The sequence below is a fragment of the Malus sylvestris genome, chromosome 3 (assembly GCF_916048215.2).
Source record: "Malus sylvestris chromosome 3, drMalSylv7.2, whole genome shotgun sequence".
Taxonomy (NCBI): Eukaryota; Viridiplantae; Streptophyta; class Magnoliopsida; order Rosales; family Rosaceae; genus Malus; species Malus sylvestris.
Window position 1 is genome coordinate 33993734 of NC_062262.1, and position 19961 is coordinate 34013694.

The window sequence follows — 19961 nt, forward strand, 5'->3', positions numbered from 1 at the left end:
TTCTTTTTCCTTACTTTGTATTGTTTTACAATCCACACTTATATAAGTGTTTCCAAAACTCAATCTTACAGAGTAAGTAAACCTCCTTTTAACTACCTCCTTATGTCAACCGAATATCTCCTTATTCCAACTAACTATATCTCTAACAACCAAGATTCCAACTAATATACCAGCCTTTGTAGTCTCTTGACATGTGGCATTGGTTTAATCATTGATATTCTTTTCACTTGGACCACTATTTTCTACTTCATTCCTCTTACATCCCCCCTCAATCTGATGCTCGAGAGCACTGAGCATTAGATTGGCACAATGCTGCTGAAATAAAAGTGCAGACAAACCCTTTGTAAGTATGTCTGCAGACTGATCGGCAGAGGACATATGCTGAACTTGAAGATCTCCATGAGTGACCCTCTCCCGAACAAAATGATAGTCTATTTCAATGTGTTTGGACTTAGCATGGAACACAGGATTTGTAGATAGGGCAATAGCGGATATATTATCACAATATATTATGGGAGAAGAATGTAAAGGAATATGCATATCACAAAAGAGCTGTCGAATCCAAGCAAGTTCAGCAGCTGTAATTGCGAGGGCACGGTACTCAGCTTCTGTGGAAGATCGAGACACAGTGTGTTGTTTATTCGACGCCCACCAAATAGGGTTTGAACCAAGAAACACAACAAAACCTGAAATGGATCTCCTGTCATTTGGATCACCTGCCCAATCTGCATCACTATAAGATTGCAGATGTAGTGGTCCTGGTTTGAAATGAATACCATAGGTAGATGTTCCTTTGAGATATCAAATGATTCTCTTTACAGCAATGACATGAGAGACCATAGGATTATGCATAAATTGACAAGCCTGATTAACTGCAAATGCTATGTCAGGTCTTGTAAACGTGAGATACTGAAGTGCACCAACAACACTCCTATATTGCTCAGGACTGTGATAAGGCTGTCCATCATCCTTGAGTAACCTGTGATAGGGTAGACATGGTGTGCTACATGGTTTAGAATCATGTAAATCCACTTTATCAACCAACTCAGTGATGTACTTTGTTTGTGATACAAACAAGCCTTCAGATGTATAAGTAATCTGCAATCCCAGAAAGAAATGTAACTGTTCCAAGTCCTTCATTTCAAATTCTTGAGTAAGAGCTTGGACGACTTGACTGATTAATTGTGAACTGCTACCAGTGAGAATAACATCATCAACATATAAGAGCAATAACACTGTCCCCTTTGAAGATTGTTGCACAAACAATGAAGGATATGCAGGAGAGACTTGAAATCCGAGACTTGGTAAAAAACAGGTAAATCTCTCATTCCAGGCTATGAGAGCATGTTTTAACCCATATAATGACTTCTGGAGCTTGCACACATAATCTGAAGGATGTGTGGCACTTTCAAATCCTGGAGGTTGGGCCATATAAACTTCCTCTTGAAGTATGCCATGTAAAAAGACATTATTTACATCGAGCTGTCGAAGAGACCACTTGAATTGAGCAGCCAATGAAAAAATAAATCTTATAGTTGTAGGTTTGACAACAGGACTGAATGTCTCCAGGTAATCAACACCCTCCTCTTGACTATACCCTTGTGCCACAAGTCTAGCCTTATACCTTGCCACTGACCCATCTGCATGTTTCTTTATTTTGTAAATCCATTTGCATCCAACTAAGTTCTTATCAGGTGGTAATGGAACTAAAGACCAAGTCTTTTGAGAGTGAAGAGCAGCTATTTCCTCATTCATTGCTACCTGCCATTCTGAAACTTGAGATGCAGCTTTGAATGTTTTGGGTTCTGAAGCAATAGTAGCAGTAAAAGCTTTCTTTTTGAACACCCTATTCTTAGATCGGGTTTGCATATGATGTATATTCATTGGTATTGGTAGAACAACACTTAGTTGCTCCTGTTGAAAGTCAGGATCCACATGGAAAGGATGTTGTGTTGTGGAGCTGGTTGGATGTATTGCAGGATCACAATATATATGTGATGGAGGAATATGATTTGTGGGACAAGAAACACATTCTGGAGCACTAGATGCAACTGTTTCCAAAGAATCTGAGGCTCTGCTTGCAGACAAGGAATCTAAGGCACTAAATGAATGCATAGACAAGGAGTTTGTAGTTCGAGATGACAATGAATGAGATGAAGGTGTAGATGCTTGATTGGTTAATGTAATGACTGGAGTGACAGATGAGGAATGGATGTGTGCATGGGATTCATTCAATGGAGATGATGCAGAAATCAATTTTGACTGTTGACACATACTGGAAATGGAATATGGAAAGCTATTTTCATCAAATAAGACATGCCTAGACACCAGAATTTTACCAGTTGCAATGTTAAGACAAATAAACCCCTTATATTGACCTGCATATCCCAGAAACACACAAGTTGCAGTTTTAGGCTGAAGTTTAGAAGTGTTGTAAGGTTTTAAGAGTGGAAAACATGCACACCCAAAAACTCTGAGATGTTTAATATCGGGAACTATGTTGTATAGTTTTTGAAATGGTGATTGCATATGTAAAGAAGCACAAGGCATCCTATTAATCAAATAAAAAGCAGTACTACATGCATGAAACCAGAATTGGTTTGATAATTTTGCAGTTTGAAGAAGTGTAATTGCTGTTTCTACAATGTGTCTATGTTTTCTTTCTGCCAATCCATTCTATTCAGGTGTGTAAGGACATGATTTTTTATGTAAAATACCATGATGTGATAGAAATTGTTGAAACTTAATGCTTGTAAATTCACCACCCCCATCAGATTGGAAAACTTTAACTATAGCAGAGAATTGTGTACACAAATAGGCATGAAAATGAGCAAAGGTTGCAAACACTTCTGATTTATTTCTTAATGGAAAAATCCATGTGTATCGAGTACAATCATCTATGAAGGTTACATAATACCTAAATCCTTCATATGAAAGTAAAGAGGCAGGTCCCCATACATCACTGTGTATTTTTTTCCAATGGTATGACATATTTGTGTACAGGAAAATCAAATGGTAACTTGGTAAATTTTCCCTCTAAACATGGTGTGCAGATCGATGAACATGGATCTATTGATGTAGAGACTTGAGATTGATGTAGAATTGCAGAAGTGATTACATTGAATGTGTGTCCTAATCTTTTGTGCCATATGCTTGACTGAATTGGTTTTGCAAGAAAACATGAATGTGATGCAGGTAGGGTAGATGATGTCTTCTGTGAAATGTTGAATGAGATAGGGTAATAACCAGCACTACACAGCCATTTGAGTAGGATCTTCCCTGTGGATTTGTCCTGAATCCAGAAAGAAACATCATCACAAATGAATCTGCATTTATTGTTTTTGCAGAGTTGATAGATAGATAATAGGTGTTGTGAAAGTTTTGGAACATGTAAAACATTCCTAAGTGTAAGAGAGTGTTGTGGAACTACCAATTTAGAGGTACCAATATTGGAAATACTCAAACCTGCACCACTTGCAGTGGTAATGGTGTCTGTGCCTTGATATGGAGTGGACAGCTCCAAGTTTGCCAACTCAGATGTCATATGTGATGTAGCACCAGTGTCTGCAATCCAAAACTGTTCAGATGGTGCTGATGGTTGATGATTTGCATGCATTGCAGAGAGATGAGCAGTTGAAGGCCTTCCTTGATATGCAAAATTGCCTCTGTGATAACATTGAACTGCTGTGTGCCCATATTTCCAGCAAATTTGACATTGAGTAGGAGTAGGAGAACTCGAGGTTGGAGTAGTATGCCTTTGAAAACAGTCTGCAGCAACATGACCCTTTTTATTGCATATTTGACAAATAAGAATGTCAGCTGGATGATCTGGGCAGTGAGATTGGTATGGTTTGGGAGTACAAAGAATACCAGGATTACCATTTGAAAATCTTGGACCACTAGTATATTGAAATCTCCCTCTGCATTTTCCTCTGAAATTATTCCCTTCATATCCTCCATAGTTAGAATAACCACCATTGAAATTGTTATATGACCCATGTCCATGACTATGATTAACAGAACTTGATCCTCCATTGGACTTGAATGACTGATCAGAAGAGGACCTTGGTTGATCTTGATCGAGAACAAGAGCTTTCCCTTTATCGGAGTGGGTGCTAGCAACCATGGCACTGCCAAAAGACAATCCAGAGGAACTGTCAAAAGATTGCTCAATGATAGCTTCTTCTGCCAATAGTTGAGATCGAAAATCTTTGAGAGATATACCATTTTCTCTTCCTCTGATCACACATCGAAATGTGTTGAAATCTGCAGATAAACCTTTCAACGCTATGATGATAATATCATCATCATAAAAAATTACCTCAGCTGCAGCAAGGTGATCTCTTGCATCTTTGATTTTTTGAAGATAAACAGACACATATTCTGACCCTTTCTTGATGTTCTGAAGTTCTGTCTTCATCTGAAAGATTGTAGCCTTTGTAACAGCAGAAAACCTTTCGGTGAGATTGAGCCACATCTCACAAGAACTCTTACTCCCAATGATGCAGGACATGGCAGTCGAAGACAGTGTAGCAATAAGCAACTGCATTAATGCACGATCGTGCATCTTCCAGACCAGGTATTCATCGTTTTCGATCCCTTCAGCATTCGAATCATTATCAAATCTTGATGGACACTTTCTTGAACCATCCACAAATCCCATGATCCCATGACTTTCCAGAAGCAACCGAACCTGAAAACTCCAAGTAAGATAGTTGGAGTCATCCAATTTCACTGTGACCGAAGTGGAGATTGTGGAGAGAAGATTGGTGATGGGTGATTGAACAATCTGTAACTGAGCAGCTATAACCATTTTTGCAAATTCTTGAAGAACACTTTCACTGATGCGTTTAATCAAACAGTTGGTGGGCAGACAAAAAGAAACCAACTTTCTAAGCACCTTGTATATTTCCTGACGCCAAAATTCACACAGAAATGCAAACTAGAAGGTGTAGAAGAGAAAGAAATGTGTTAGAGATTGAGCGGAAGCACCGGATCGATCGGCCGGCGATGATACCATATGAAGATAGCAGAATGTATGAACTTGAGAAGAACAGAAAAATTGTATGAAATATTGAGAGAGATTGATAGATGTAAATGTATTCTTTTTCCTTACTTTGTATTGTTTTACAATCCACACTTATATAAGTGTTTCCAAAACTCAATCTTACAGAGTAAGTAAACCTCCTTTTAACTACCTCCTTATGTCAACCGAATATCTCCTTATTCCAACTAACTATATCTCTAACAACCAAGATTCCAACTAATATACCAGCCTTTGTAGTCTCTTGACATGTGGCATTGGTTTAATCATTGATATCCTTTTCACTTGGACCACTATTTTCTACTTCATTCCTCTTACATTGATGTGATTGTGTCTTGAGAGTGTTCAAATCGGTGCCCGATTATGTCATCTATAACACTCAGCTTTGTTGTAACTCACTTCGTGTAAGAGTTGCCCTAACTAACTTATCAAGGCCAATTATAACACGTGTCAAAGTTCTTATAGTAGTATAAAGCCGTACACCGACCCAAGTCCAAGAGTCGCCGGAGATTGCGTTCAACATGAAACATGGTGTCCACCTGTGAGCTATATCCAAAACCCTCATTCTCCATCTGCCACCTGTATACTTGAAGAATCCTGCTGTTCAGTTCTCACTTATCCCAATCCGTACTCATACATCTTCATCCTTCCTCAACAAATTTCATATATATCTAGTTAAATATTTTGCTTAATTTGGAAAGTACATTATGTTGCCGTGAGGGGTTTTTTTTTGTAAAAAAGGGCATATAAATATATTGTAAATATTAGGAATCTTTTATTAGGAAGGATTTTTTTATGCTCCCGTATCACCACCCTTCGATCACAAGGGGAGAGTTCTAGTTGTGATCTTGATGGTGTTTTTGAATGGTTGGATGTACAAGAGGTAACTGTGTCAGGGGGAATGCATGGTGCCGTGCCGGGTGATGCAGTTGATGCTCGATCTCCTCCTGCAGAAGAGCCTGTTGTGAGTGGTCAGCAACTTCTCACCGAAGAAGAGGCTGCCAGTCCGTGTGTTGGTGTTGCCGAAGAGGAGTGCACTGATGGTCAGCCAGCTGTTGCCGAAGAAGCTTATTCTCCTCTCTCTAGCTCAACAGTGCCGCTGTCTAATACATCTTCTCTGGATATCCCTGAGGTAAGTACTAGTGATACTTATGTAACTAATGATGTTATAAGTACATATAAATTGCCACCAAGGCAAAATCGTGGTGTACCTCTTGATAGGTTCTCTCCGGAAGGAAAAGTAAAGTATCCCATAGCCAATTATATGTCCTGCAAAAACCTTTCATCTGAACGCCAAGCTTGGGTGAATAATGTGGATTCAATTCAAGTACTAACTCGAGTAGAAGACACTTTGAAGAGTCGAGAATGGACTGAAACAATGGATGAATAGATGAAGGCATTGCAGAAAAATAATACATGGGAAGTAGTTGAGCTGCCAAAAGGAAAAAAAGCCAGTTAGGTGTCGATGGGTTTTTACAGTCAAATACAAGGCTGACGGATCACTCGACAGGTATAAAGCAAGGTTGGTGGCGAAAGGGTATACTCAAACATACGGAGTTGATTATCAGGAAACTTTCTCTCCCTTGGCTAAGATGAATACGGTACGAGTCCTTATCTCACTAGCTGCAAATTTGAATTGGCCACTGAAACAATTTGATATAAAAAATGCGTTTCTTCATGGACATCTAGAAGAAGAAGTGTATATGGATTTTCCTCCAGGGTATAGCAACGGAGGAAAAATGGGAGTGTGTCGATTGCGGAAGTCCCCTTATGGGCTTAAACAGTCACCACGTGCATGGTTTGGGAGGTTCACTCAGGCCATGAGAAAGAATGGGTATTTTCAGAGTCATTCTGATCATACTTTATTTATGAAGCGGAGAAACGGTAAAGTAACAGCCTTGATTATTTATGTAGATGATATGATAATAACAGGTGATGATTCAGATGAAATTATCAAGCTAGAGAAGAACCTTTCTGCCGAGTTTGAGATGAAAAGTTTGGGTGACTTAAAGTATTTCCTTGGTGTTGAAGTTGCTCGTTCGTCCAGAGGTATTTTCTTGTCTCAACGAAAATATGTTCTAGATTTATTGAAGGAAACAGGTATGCTTGGGTGTAAACCCATGGATACTCCTATTGTGGAGAAACATTACTTGGGAATTTATCCGGATCAAGAACCAGTGGATAAAGGCAGATATCAGAGACTGGTAGGAAGACTAATTTATTTAGCTCATACTCGTCCGGATATAGCCTATGTAGTAAGTGTGGTGAGTCAGTTTATGCACTCGCCGAGTGTGGATTATATGGCAGCTGTTATGCGAATTTTGGCTTATTTGAAGTCGGCTCCAGGAAAAGGAATTTTGTATAAAAATTCAGGTCATCTGAGGGTTGAGGGATTTACTGACTCTGATTGGGCAGGTGATGTGACTGATAGGCGCTCTACTTCTAGATACTTTACGTTTGTTGGTGGAAATCTAGTTACTTGGAGAAGTAAGAAGCAAAATGTGGTGTCAAGGTCTTCAGCTGAGGCCGAATTCAGAGGTATGGCACATGGGATATGTGAAGTTCTTTGGTTACGTAAGTTACTTGGCGGTCTAGGTTTCAAAGCAAATGAGGCAATAAGCTTGTATTGTGATAATAAGTCCGCACGGGAGATTGCAGAGAACCCGGTACAACATGACAGAACAAAGCATGTGGAGGTTGACCGTCACTTTATTAAGAAAAAGCTTGAGAAGAAAATTGTGTCAATACCGTTTGTGAACTCGGAAAAGCAACTCGCAGATATCCTCACTCATGGCGTGTGCAGTAGGTTGTTTGGTGACTCACTTGTCAAGTTGGGCATGTGTGATATCTATGCTCCAACTTGAGGGGAAGTGTTGCCGTAAGGGGTTTTTTGTAAAAAATGGCATATAAATATATTGTAAATATTAGGAATCCTTTATTAGGAAGGATTTGTGAGTCTTTTATTGTTACCTTGTAGAACAAGGATTGTATCTTGTATATATTTTTCCTTTATGCAATACAATAAAAATTAAGCCGTAAAATTCTATTCATTATACTTGCACTACTTGTAAAATAACATTCTAAGTAACCTAATCTGTCATATTCAAGTACAAAACATGAGCCAGGGACAGCCACATAGACGCCGACCGGACCAGTCCGAGGTTCAGGAACCCATAAAATACAGAGACGTCTTCAATGTCTCCGGCGAATTGGCTGACAGTGACAGGCCCGTCATGCCACGCGATGCCGCCACTGCCCAAGCTGCTGAAAACCTAGTCCTTGGAGAGAATCCGAGGGGTGGCCCAGCTGCTGTCATGCAGTCGGCAGCTACGTACAACGAGCGCTTTGGCCTTGTTGGCCACCTTGACGCCACTAAAGTCGCCCGAGAGGAAAGCGTCACCGTTACTGAAACAATTAATCCCGATGGCAACCGCGTTGTCACTGAAAAAGTTGCTGGACAGTTATATATTTTTCTATTTCAATTTGTATTATTGTTACAAGTTATTTTCGTTTGATGTAGATTCCACCAAGGGAGCAGTGTGCTCAGCCATTCTACGCTCAGTGGTTAATAGCAGCGCCTCAAGAGTTGGGTAAGTGATTGGTGAATCACGAGCTTGAGCTATTAAGAATATATTGTAATTAATGTATAATATTGTATTTGTCTAAACTAGGAAAGGCTATTCCATGTATTGTGCGGATCACGGCTTTATAGGATTATAATCAGGGTTTGACTTTACCACTTGTACTTGTATATATATGGGCTACATAGCCTCTGTTCAATACTGAAAAAGCATTCAGCCATATTATTCCTTCACATATTCTTTCATATATCAATCCCAGGAACTACCTAGCTCTTTCTTATTTTGGTATCATCACAGGCTCTTCGATCCACTTCATCAAACCCTAGCAAAATACAAATACCATGACAGACAACCAAACATCCAATCCCAACAAAAACAATTCCTGCAACCCCAGTATCGAATTATCAAATCCATACTATGTTCATCCTTCAGATCACCCTGGCCATGTGCTTGTTTCTGAAAAACTGAATGGGACTAATTATTCTTCCTGGAGCAAGTCTATGCTTCATGCCCTACGAGCCAAAAATAAAATTGGGTTCATTGATGGATCCATCAAACCCCCTTCAGAAGACGAAAAACCAGGTGACTATGCCTTATGGGCACAATGCAACAGCATGATACTATCATGGATTTCAAATTCAGTAGAGTCTCATCTCTCTAAAGGCGTTGTCCATGCTCAATTTGCATACAAGATTTGGGAGGATTTCAAGCATCAATTCTCACAGCAAAACACACCAACAATTTACCAAATCCATAAACAAATTGCTTCTCTATCCCAAGGCTCCATGACGGTCTCAACGTACTTTACAGAACTCAAGCATCTCTGGACTCAACTCGATGCATATGAAGACCCCATCATCTGCAACCTGATGGATAAGCATCATGAGCAGCGAGAAAAATACCGACTTATGCAATTTCTTATGGGCCTCAACGATGTTCATGACACTGTTCGCACCAGCATTCTCATGATGACACCATTGCCCAATATTCATCAAGCTTATTCATTCGTCAGCAATCATGAACAACAACGCCAGTTGTCTTCGGAACAACGCAACCAATTGCCATCCGACAATTTTTCTCTTGCTGCCGCGGCACAAACTCGCTCTGATCAGCGCTGCGATCATTACAACCGCGATGGACACACCATCGACAATTGCCGCACTCTAAAATACCATTGCAATTTTTGTGACAAAAGAGGACATACAGAGGACAGGTGCAAAATTAAGAATGGAACATGGGTGCCCAATCCCAATGGAAGCCATGGCAACAAAACTGGTCGAAAGCAACGACCTCAAGGAGGCTCTTCTTCCCGTCCTGCTGCCCATGCAGCGGAAACAACTCCAGGCCCTCAAAGGCCATCCATGCCGCAGCCAACACATCCTCCTGCATCTTCCAATCCATTGAGTGCACTCTCTGCGGATCAAATTCAACAGTTAACTCATGCTCTCTCTTTGCTTTCTTCTGGTAATGGGAACACTTATGCAAACGCCGCAGGTTCGAATTCTTTTTCTGTTACTTCCATTAATTATGTGTTTACTAAGCCATGGATCTTGGATAGCGGAGCTACTGATCATATTGTTTCTGATTCCACTTTATTTTCTAACACCAAATCTCCTTCTGTACCCGTCGTTAATTTGCCCACTGGTTCTTCCATCCCAATCACTTGCACTGGTACAATACCATTTAATTCTGATATAACTTTAACCGATGTCTTGTGTGTTCCGTTTTTTAATCTCAATCTCATGTCCGCTAGCAAAGTCACTGACTCTCTCAATTGTTGTGTCATTTTATTTCCCACCTTTTGTGTTTTGCAGGACTTGGCTTCAGGGAAGATGATTGGTTCGGGTAAGATGCGTGGTGGTCTTTACTACATGTCGCCTATCCACCGGACACCTGCCTCTCATCATGTCTCTCATCCTTCCAATTTATGGCACCAACGACTCGGACATCCATTCCCTTCTCGTCTTAAATTAGCTTCTTCTTTATTACTTTCTAATGCTATTTCCCTTGACAATAATTGTAGTGTCTGTCCTTTAGCCAAACAGACCAGACTTCCATTTCCTTTAAGTTCAATATCAACTCATGCCCCGTTTGTTTTATTACATTGTGACATATGGGGTCCTTACAAAATTCCCACTCACTCTGGGGCTCGTTTCTTCCTTACAATTGTGGATGATTTTAGCCGATGTACTTGGGTATTTTTAATGTCTAAAAAATCTGAGACACAAAATCTCTTAAAGTCTTTTATCACTTTTGCTCACACTCAATTCCATGCTACAGTTAAAACCATTAGAGTAGACAATGGGTCTGAATTCCTCTCCATGAGAGATTATTTTCAATCTAACGGCATTGAACTTCAACGCACTTGTGTTTACACCCCCCAACAGAATGGGGTCGTTGAACGCAAACATCGCCATATTCTTACAGTGGCCCGTGCTTTACGCTTTCAGTCCAACATACCCCTCATCTTTTGGGGCGATTGCGTACTCACTGCCGTCTATCTCATCAACCGTTTACCTTCACCCCTCATTTCCAAAAATCACCCTTTGAACTTTTATACAACCGTCCCCCATCCCTTGAACATCTCAGAGTTTTTGGATGTCTCAGTTATGCTACCGTTGTCCATCCTACCCACAAATTTGAACCTAGAGCTCACCGCTGTGTTTTCGTTGGCTATCCCACATGCCACAAAGGATATAAACTTTATAACTTGGAAACTAACCAATTTTTGATCAGTCGCGATGTCAAATTTCATGAAACTTCATTTCCATTTTCTAATCTTTCCTCTCATGATTCTCATATTCCTACCACTAACCCCATAAATACAGACCCCACTTCTCTTTCCCCCATTTCTCATTTAACCCCACCTCTTCATGAATCTGACACCATCACCGATCACACCCCCTTCACTCCACATGGTGCTGACCCCACTCTTGTCCCCTCACCGGCCGACACTCCCACTCCACATATCCCAAATATTTCCCCTCTCTCAGACATCATTCCCCAACCCGTGCCTACATCTCCTCCATTACTACATGTCCCCACCCCTCCTGCATCCCCCGCACCTTCTCCTAACCATCTCACTGGCTCTCATACCGACCCTGAACTTCCCATCTCTTCCCCACCCACTATTCCTTCTCTCCGGCAGTCCACTCGTCACACACAGCCACCAGCATGGACTAAAGATTACCACATGTCCAACCAGGTCAATCACTCTTCTCTGGCACCACGTTCTGCGACAGGTACCCGTTATCCCATCTCTGATTTTCTTTCCAACTCTCAATTCTCTTCTGCCCATTGCTCTTTTTTAGCTAACATTACAGGTCCATCTGAGCCCACCACCTATGCTGAAGCTATCCTTGATCCAAACTGGCAACAAGCTATGCAAACAGAATTAGATGCATTACATCATAATCACACTTGGGACTTGGTTCCTCTTCCTGCTGGTCATAAGCCTATCGGCTCCAAATGGGTCTTCAAAAAGAAATACAAGTCTGACGGTTCTCTTGATCGTTACAAGGCTCGTGTTGTTGCCAAAGGATACACACAGGTTGAGGGAGTTGATTACCAGGAAACATTTTCACCCACTGCCAAACTCACAACTCTGCGTTGTCTCCTTACCGTTGCTGCTGCCCGCACTTGGTTCATTCACCAGTTAGACGTTCAAAATGCTTTTCTTCATGGCACTCTCCATGAAGAGGTCTACATGGATCCCCCTCCGGGTCTTCGCCGACAGGGGGAGAATCTTGTATGTCGGCTCAACAAGTCTCTTTACGGACTCAAACAGGCATCCAAAACTTGGTTCACCACCTTCTCGGATGCTATTCAGAACGCCGGATATCTTCAATCGAAAGCGGATTATTCTTTGTTCACCAAGGTCCAAGGTACTTCAATCACTGTCATTCTTATTTATGTGGATGATATACTTATCACAGGAAATAATATCCAAGAGATGGAACAACTCAAAGCATTTCTTCTCAAGCGCTTCCGCATCAAAGACCTTGGTGATCTAAAGTATTTTCTGGGTATTGAGTTTGCACGCTCAGAAAAGGGAATTTTTATGTCACAAAGAAAATATGCACTTGATATTTTACAAGACTCAGGGTTACTTGGTGCACGACCAGATTCTTTTCCGATGGAACAAAACTTGGCACTTACATCCACAGATGGAGCATTGTTGAATGACCCAACTAAATACAGAAGGTTAGTTGGGAGATTGATATATCTCACTGTTACTAGACCGGACATCGTTTATCCTGTTCGTACTTTGAGCCAATTTATGCACGAGCCACGGAAACCGCATTGGGATGCAGCTATGCGAATCCTTAAATATATCAAGGGGACTCCTGGTCAAGGTTTACTATTTTCTGCCAACAATAATCTAGACTTGAAAGCTTTTTGTGATTCTGACTGGGGACGATGTCGTACTACGCGAAGATCAGTTACGGGATATTGCGTTTTTCTTGGCAATTCACTCATTTCGTGGAAGTCCAAGAAGCAAGATAATGTGTCCAGATCATCAGCTAAGGCAGAATACCGTGCTATGGCAAACACTTGCTTGGAAATAACTTGGTTGCGTTACATATTACAAGATTTACGAGTTCCCCAGAAAACTCCCGCTTCATTGTTTTGTGATAATCAGGCAGCCTTGTACATCGCAGCAAATCCTGTTTTTCACGAACGTACCAAGCATATTGAGATAGATTGTCATATAGTTCGAGAGAAATTACAAGCTGGTATAGTTCGTCATACGTATGTGCCTACGCTTTTTCAGTTAGCTGATATATTCACGAAGGCTTTAGGGAAGGATCAATTTGTGAAGCTGCGAGACAAGTTGGGCGTTCGTAATCTTCACTCTCCAACTTGAGGGGGAGTATTAAGAATATATTGTAATTAATGTATAATATTGTATTTGTCTAAACTAGGAAAGGCTATTCCATGTATTGTGCGGATCACGGCTTTATAGGATTATAATCAGGGTTTGACTTTACCACTTGTACTTGTATATATATGGGCTACATAGCCTCTGTTCAATACTGAAAAAGCATTCAGCCATATTATTCCTTCACATATTCTTTCATATATCAATCCCAGGAACTACCTAGCTCTTTCTTATTTTGAGCAGCACTGACAGTCATCTCAAAGGCATGTCCAAGATTATTCAACACAATCTAGACCAGTTCATCATCACTCACTGGTTGCCCGGCTAGGGCAAGATTGTCAGCTATCACGTTCATGCGATCCAGGTAATCCGCCACAGTAAGGTCACCTTTCTTTGTCTGCAGCAATTCATTTCTCAAAAATAAAATCCTGTTTTGGGAAGTAGAAGCATACCTTTGCTCGAGTGCTTCCCAGGTGGCTCGAGTAGCCCTCTTGCTCGCCATGACAAATAGTACAGAAGCAATCAACGATCCATTGATCCAACTGAGGATCATTTGATCCTGTTGAACCCATGCAGTGTACACAGCGTTCACGGTTGTTGTACCAGGCAGGTGCTTTGGAGGAGACACTAAGGTACCATCAACGTATCCCATCAGATCTCTGCTTTTGAGAATTGGGAGAATTTGGGCCAACCACAGTGGGTAATTGGTCCTGTCGAGTTTGATGTTGACAACAGTGGAGAATGGGTGGAATGAATTATTGAAAGTGGGGGAAGGAGGAGGTGGGGTGGGATCGGAGGATGAGGAGATAACATTGTTTTCAGCCATTGAAGCGTGGAAAAAAAAAAGATTAGTGTCGTTAGACAAAAAAAGGGCTCAATACCATGTAAAACTTACTCAGTGTTTCACTTCAATTGCATACCCAAAACAATCGTGGGATGCATGTATTTATAATACTTTCATGATTACAGTTTTGGGTTTGAAAACCTAGATACAAGGAGTTTTTGAAAATCAAAAAATACAAACAGATTACAACAGAAATTCAAAACAAGTTCTATAAACTAGGAATGGCTGAAAGGATAAGGAGTTTGAACTAAGTCAAACTCCTCAAGTTGCGATGATGCGCTCAGCATATTGGCTTCGTCTAACAGTTCCAACGTAAAACCATATTGGTTACATAGAAAGGAGTCTTACTTCGTAAGCACATAAAGAGCACATGTCACACGTCATTTTATGTGTATCACGAACAAACATGTCGGGTTTTTCACATATAATAGAAGTTAACCTGCTCTGATACAATAATCACAAAAAGTCGAGTATCAAGAGTAACTCAACTCTTTTTGCATATCTAATTGTCGATATAAAACTAATTAGGGATATTGACAATAACTAAAACTCCTTATAAGTACATGTAATTTCTCTAATTTCCCGTTGGATCTCAACAGATAACTTGCAATTTTTTCTTTAACTTTGTACATATGTTATCTTCAGATATTTTACATGTTGTGTTTATTTTCTGTCTCCCTTTATATTTTAAGAATATAAGAATTGGAACATCTAATTGATAGTGAACGTTGTTGGCTTCAAAAAACAAAGTGAGCGTTTATGTATATGTATATGACTGTATGTATTGGTTACCTTCGTTTGAAGGTTGTGGCCCAATATGTGGAGCCACCGGTGCCGATGGCATCTCCAGGAGGATCGCTTGATCGAGATGCAATTACAATTGGTGAAGCGCTGGAGGTCAGTGCTCTGACGGCAGGAAACAAACCAATTGAACAAAGCGACGCCGCTGCAATACAAGCTGCTGAAATGAGAGCCACTGGACCCAATGAGATAGCACCCGGAGGTGTGGCGGCTGTAGCTCAGTATGCAGCCTCTGTTAACCCGCGCGACGTCAATAAAACGAAACTTGGTGACGTGTTAGAGGTACAAATTAACATTTAATTTGGTACATCAGTAATTATGTTTAACATTCTAGGGTGTTTAATCAATTTCGTTTTTCTTTTCGTGAAAATAATGCAAGATGCAACTGAGAAGTTGCCTGCGGACAAACCTGTGACTAGAGAGGATGCAAAGGCGGTGATAGGAGCAGAGATACGGAACAGTCCAAATATGGCCACCACTCCAGGCGGAGTTGTTGAATCGCTGGCGGCAGCGGCTGGGCTTAACCAGAATGGGGGATAAACTTATTACTACTATTTCAATATTGTACATTTATGCATGCATGTTGAAGTTTGGGCGTAAGAATATGGGTTGAAAGTTTTCTGTGTGGATAAGTCGCGGTTACTTTTGTTGTACTACTACGTTTCTACAAGAATGTAGACATAAAAAATCAACCTTGTAATGTAAATATCTCGTTTAATGTCAACACGTTTCTCTTGTTTTGTTAGAAATATTAACTTTATAATGTTATGCTGGTAAAATGCAATTATAGCTATTCTAGTCAACTGCACGTCTACCTTGAGCTAAGGCACAAAACTGAAGTTCAAGACTAGTAGCAGAAGAGTGAGACTCTGTTGGGTGTAGCAGCAAGTAGATGAATCATTTATAATAAAACCAAATAATTTAGAAGGATCGGATAATACTAATAATTTGCAATTAATAATTGTACCCTTGTTTGAGGAAGTTTCTCTTGCTGTTGCCCGTTACATATGGCTTGGTTGGCTGTTGGTATTTGGCTTCGGCAACATAATTTGATCCAGCAAGATCTCAAGATCTTGTATGCCAAAAGAACCTCCACTGAAATTGCTTCTATTGTATTCTTCTTGTGTTTTCCTCCTTGCTTCGCACAATCCTTAAGTCAGTGGATTGAGAGAAACGTTATGATAGGTATATACTGATACTTTGGTTTTTTTTAGATTTCTTTTACATGCCACCGTATTATTAACACGATACTTCACGGTTACAGTATATTTCAATGTTCTAAAATACGTTAGATGCTAGTTCGGCGGCGAGCTGGGGCCTAGTGCCTAGGCGGATTGGTGGATTTAACTGAATCTATTATATTTCGTGTATTAAGTGTCTGTTCATACTTAAAATATATATAATTTCATCATAAACTACAAAATAATTGACATATATATTATGTAGTATTACAACATAATGAAAACATGGAGAACAAGCATATAATGTGTGTTCTTTTAAGTATTCAACAAGTTTCTTACAATTTACTAAAAAAATAAAATGCAAAATGAAAGTTCTCTATTTCCTGTCTAAGTGAGATGCAACCTAGGCAGGTTTGGGCGGGTGCCTCAGCAGGTCTAGGCGCTCTTTTTTAATTTTCAAATGCTTAGGTATTAATCGGAGCAATGACCAACTGCCTAGCGCCTAGACGGGGGCCTAGGCGGGAATTTTTAGAACATTGGTATATTTTCGTGTCACATGCAAGTTATTCTCTAATAAAAGAGATCATGCATGTATAAATTATTGAATGCCTCGTGTCAAATAGGCTTAGTTTATTATGTACTTTGGCTTACTTATAGGGGTGTGCTATTCACACATTCCTTTTTACTTCTCACACACCTCTTGTTAATTTTTGTCCTTTGATCTTCTTCAATTCATCAGATCCGACGACTGAAAATTCAAAAAGTGTGTGAAGAATAAAAAAAAATGTGTGAATATCACACCCTTACTTGTAATATCCTGATGACCACCATACCTCATAAGGGACCTGGATTGTCTGCCCTCCCCCATCCCATCCCCTCCTATTTGAATGGTCATGGTTAAGACACGTCAATAACACCCCTACTTGTAATATCCTGATGACCACCACACCTCATAAGGGACCTGGATTGTCTGCCCTCCCCCATCCCATCCCCTCCTATTTGAATGGTCATGGTTAAGACACGTCAATATTTTATATTAATTTTTTTATAAAAATAATAAGACAAAAAGTATTGGGAATATAAAATGTTGACGTGGCTTAATCGTGACCGTTCAAATAGGAATGGATGGGAAGGGGATGGGATGGGGAGGGTAGACAATCCAAGTCTGCTCATAAGGTCAGAATGCAGAAAGGAAAAGGAAAGGGAGGCAGATTGTCTGCCCTCCTGTTTGGGTGCCCTTCTCATCCCCTCCTATTTGTGCGGTCACGGTTAAGCCACGTCAACATTTTATATTCTTATTGCTTTTTGTCTTATTATCTCTATAAAAAAATTAATATAAAATGTTGACGTGGCTTAACCGTGACTGCACAAAACAGGAGGGGATGGGAAGGGCACCCAAACAGGATGGCAGACAATCTGCCTCCAAAGGAAAGAGGGGTCCATATCAATTATATTGACTCGACAGGAAATAAATTATATTTAGTGATACTTTGGATGCGGTCCCTAATCCTTAACATTCTTTGACTAAAACCTTAATGGGGCGTTTGTTTTCCCTCACTAAAGAGTACTGGACTGGATTGGACTAAGGGTTAGTCCAATCCCATGTTTGTTCTCGACAAGGACTAGGTTTAATGAGACTAAGTCTCACTCGCTCCGACAAAAACGCTCGCTAGGGGGTCTTAGCAAGACCCCCCGAAAAGAAGCAGACTACTAGTCCCTGCTTCGCCCCATCTCTGCTTCGTTTCACCCCTCCCCACTTCGCCCAATCTGTGTTTCGCTTCACCCTTCCCTGCTTCGCCGTCCTTCCCTTCCCAGAAATCGGGTACGAGATTTCGGTTCCGTCTCTGTCCCACGAATCCAACCCCAATTAAAGGCTGTTCTTATCTAGAAATTTGTGGCAAAAACGAAATCAAAATCTGCGATAAACCCAGAAAATATCAAAATCTGTGATAAACCCAGAAATCTGTGATATGCGATTTCGAATTACAGAAAATATCAAAATCCCAATTACAGAAAATATCAAAATCTATGATAAACCCAGAAATATATTACCTTGGGTTGCAGTGCTCTTCTCTAGAAATTTGTAGGAAAAAACGAAATCAAATTTGGAGTTGTAAAACATAAATTATAGTAGATATTTGATATGTGATTTTGAATTTGCAGTGCTCTCTCTGCTTTGAGGAACAAGAAGAAATACCTGCAGGTCTTTCGATCCAAATTAGGAGCAAAATGCACAGATCCTCCTTTGAGGAAGAAAACTGGGAGAAATGGGGGAGAAAAAGAGAGAGAGGAGAGAGATGGTCGGCCGGAGAAAAAAAGGAAGAAAATGAAGGAGAGGGGAATGAGAGAGTGGGAAGAAAGAAGAAAACGATGGGGCGGAGAAAAAAAAGGGAAGAAAATGAGGGAGAGTGGAGTGAGAGAGTGGGAAGGAAGAAGAAAAAAATGGTAGAAGTTTCGAGATAGGAAGAGATTTCCAAAAAGAAAAAGATAAATTAATAATATAATATAATTTTTATGAATTAAACAAATATAATATTAAAATTTATTAATTATTTTGCTTCTTAATCCGACACTGCACCAAACGGTTCACTAAATCAGTCCAGCTTAGTCTAGTCTAAGCCAGTCCAGCTTAGTCCCTGAAGCTAATCCAGTCCGAGATAGTCCGGTGCAACAAACGCACCCTAATGGTATTCAAAGTTTGATCAAAGTCCATTGACTTTGTACACCTCATTATATTACAATTAATATTTATATTTTTATAGTTTTGACATTAATTGTTTGATATTTTATGAGATTTATAATCCTATAAATTTAAAATTCCTCATTATAATACTATTAGAAACGGTTACAATAAAAAAAATTCAAACAATTTGATTGAATAAATGGATAAAAACTATGTAAAAATAAGAAATAATAAATGGCAAAAGAATGTATCCATAGTTTTTAAAAAATTGGTACATTTTACAAAAAATTGGTACATTTCACATATAACAAAGTGGTACATTAATAAAGAAGAATGGGTACATTATAAATAAATTAGGGTACAGATAAAAGATTAAAAAATTATGAGTAAAAATGAATTTTAAAAAAATATAGGCGCTAACAGAAATTAATACATGGGTACAAAATAAAACTAAAAAGAAAATACTACAAATTTAAAAAAAAATGTTGCAAATTAAAAGTGGGTACAAACTAAAAATATAAATATATGATACAAAGTTTAGGCATAAAACATAAATATACCATATGTAATTTTTCAATCATTGATTAAATATACAATGTCATGTGACGGTATACACATGAGTATAACACATGGGTACAAACACAAATAAAACTTTAAAAGATATGGGTACAAAAAGAAACTAATATATGGGTACAAATTAAAAATGAAAAAAAAAATTGGTACAAATTAAAAATAGGTACAAACTAAAAATAAAAATATATGATAAAAATTTAGCCATAAATATAAATATACTAATTGTAACATTTTTAACACTAAAAGAATATATTTAAAAATAAAAATATTTTATTATTCAAAGAATTAATGATGTTATTAATATCAAGGACCTTGATCAAAAATTGAAAATGAATAGGATTTTAATCAATGGAGTAGCAAAAAGAATGATGT

At 39.4% G+C, this 19961-nt stretch overlaps 1 protein-coding gene across 1 annotated transcript; it reads left to right on the forward strand.

The window, feature by feature from the left end:
• The first annotated feature begins 15188 nt into the window (after positions 1 to 15188).
• LOC126617216 (late embryogenesis abundant protein D-34-like) lies at positions 15189 to 15692 on the forward strand. Its single transcript, XM_050285248.1, has 2 exons — positions 15189 to 15420; positions 15532 to 15692. Exons 1-2 carry the CDS (start codon positions 15189 to 15191, stop codon positions 15690 to 15692), a joined length of 393 nt encoding a protein of 130 aa, XP_050141205.1.
• The last annotated feature ends 4269 nt before the right edge of the window (positions 15693 to 19961 follow it).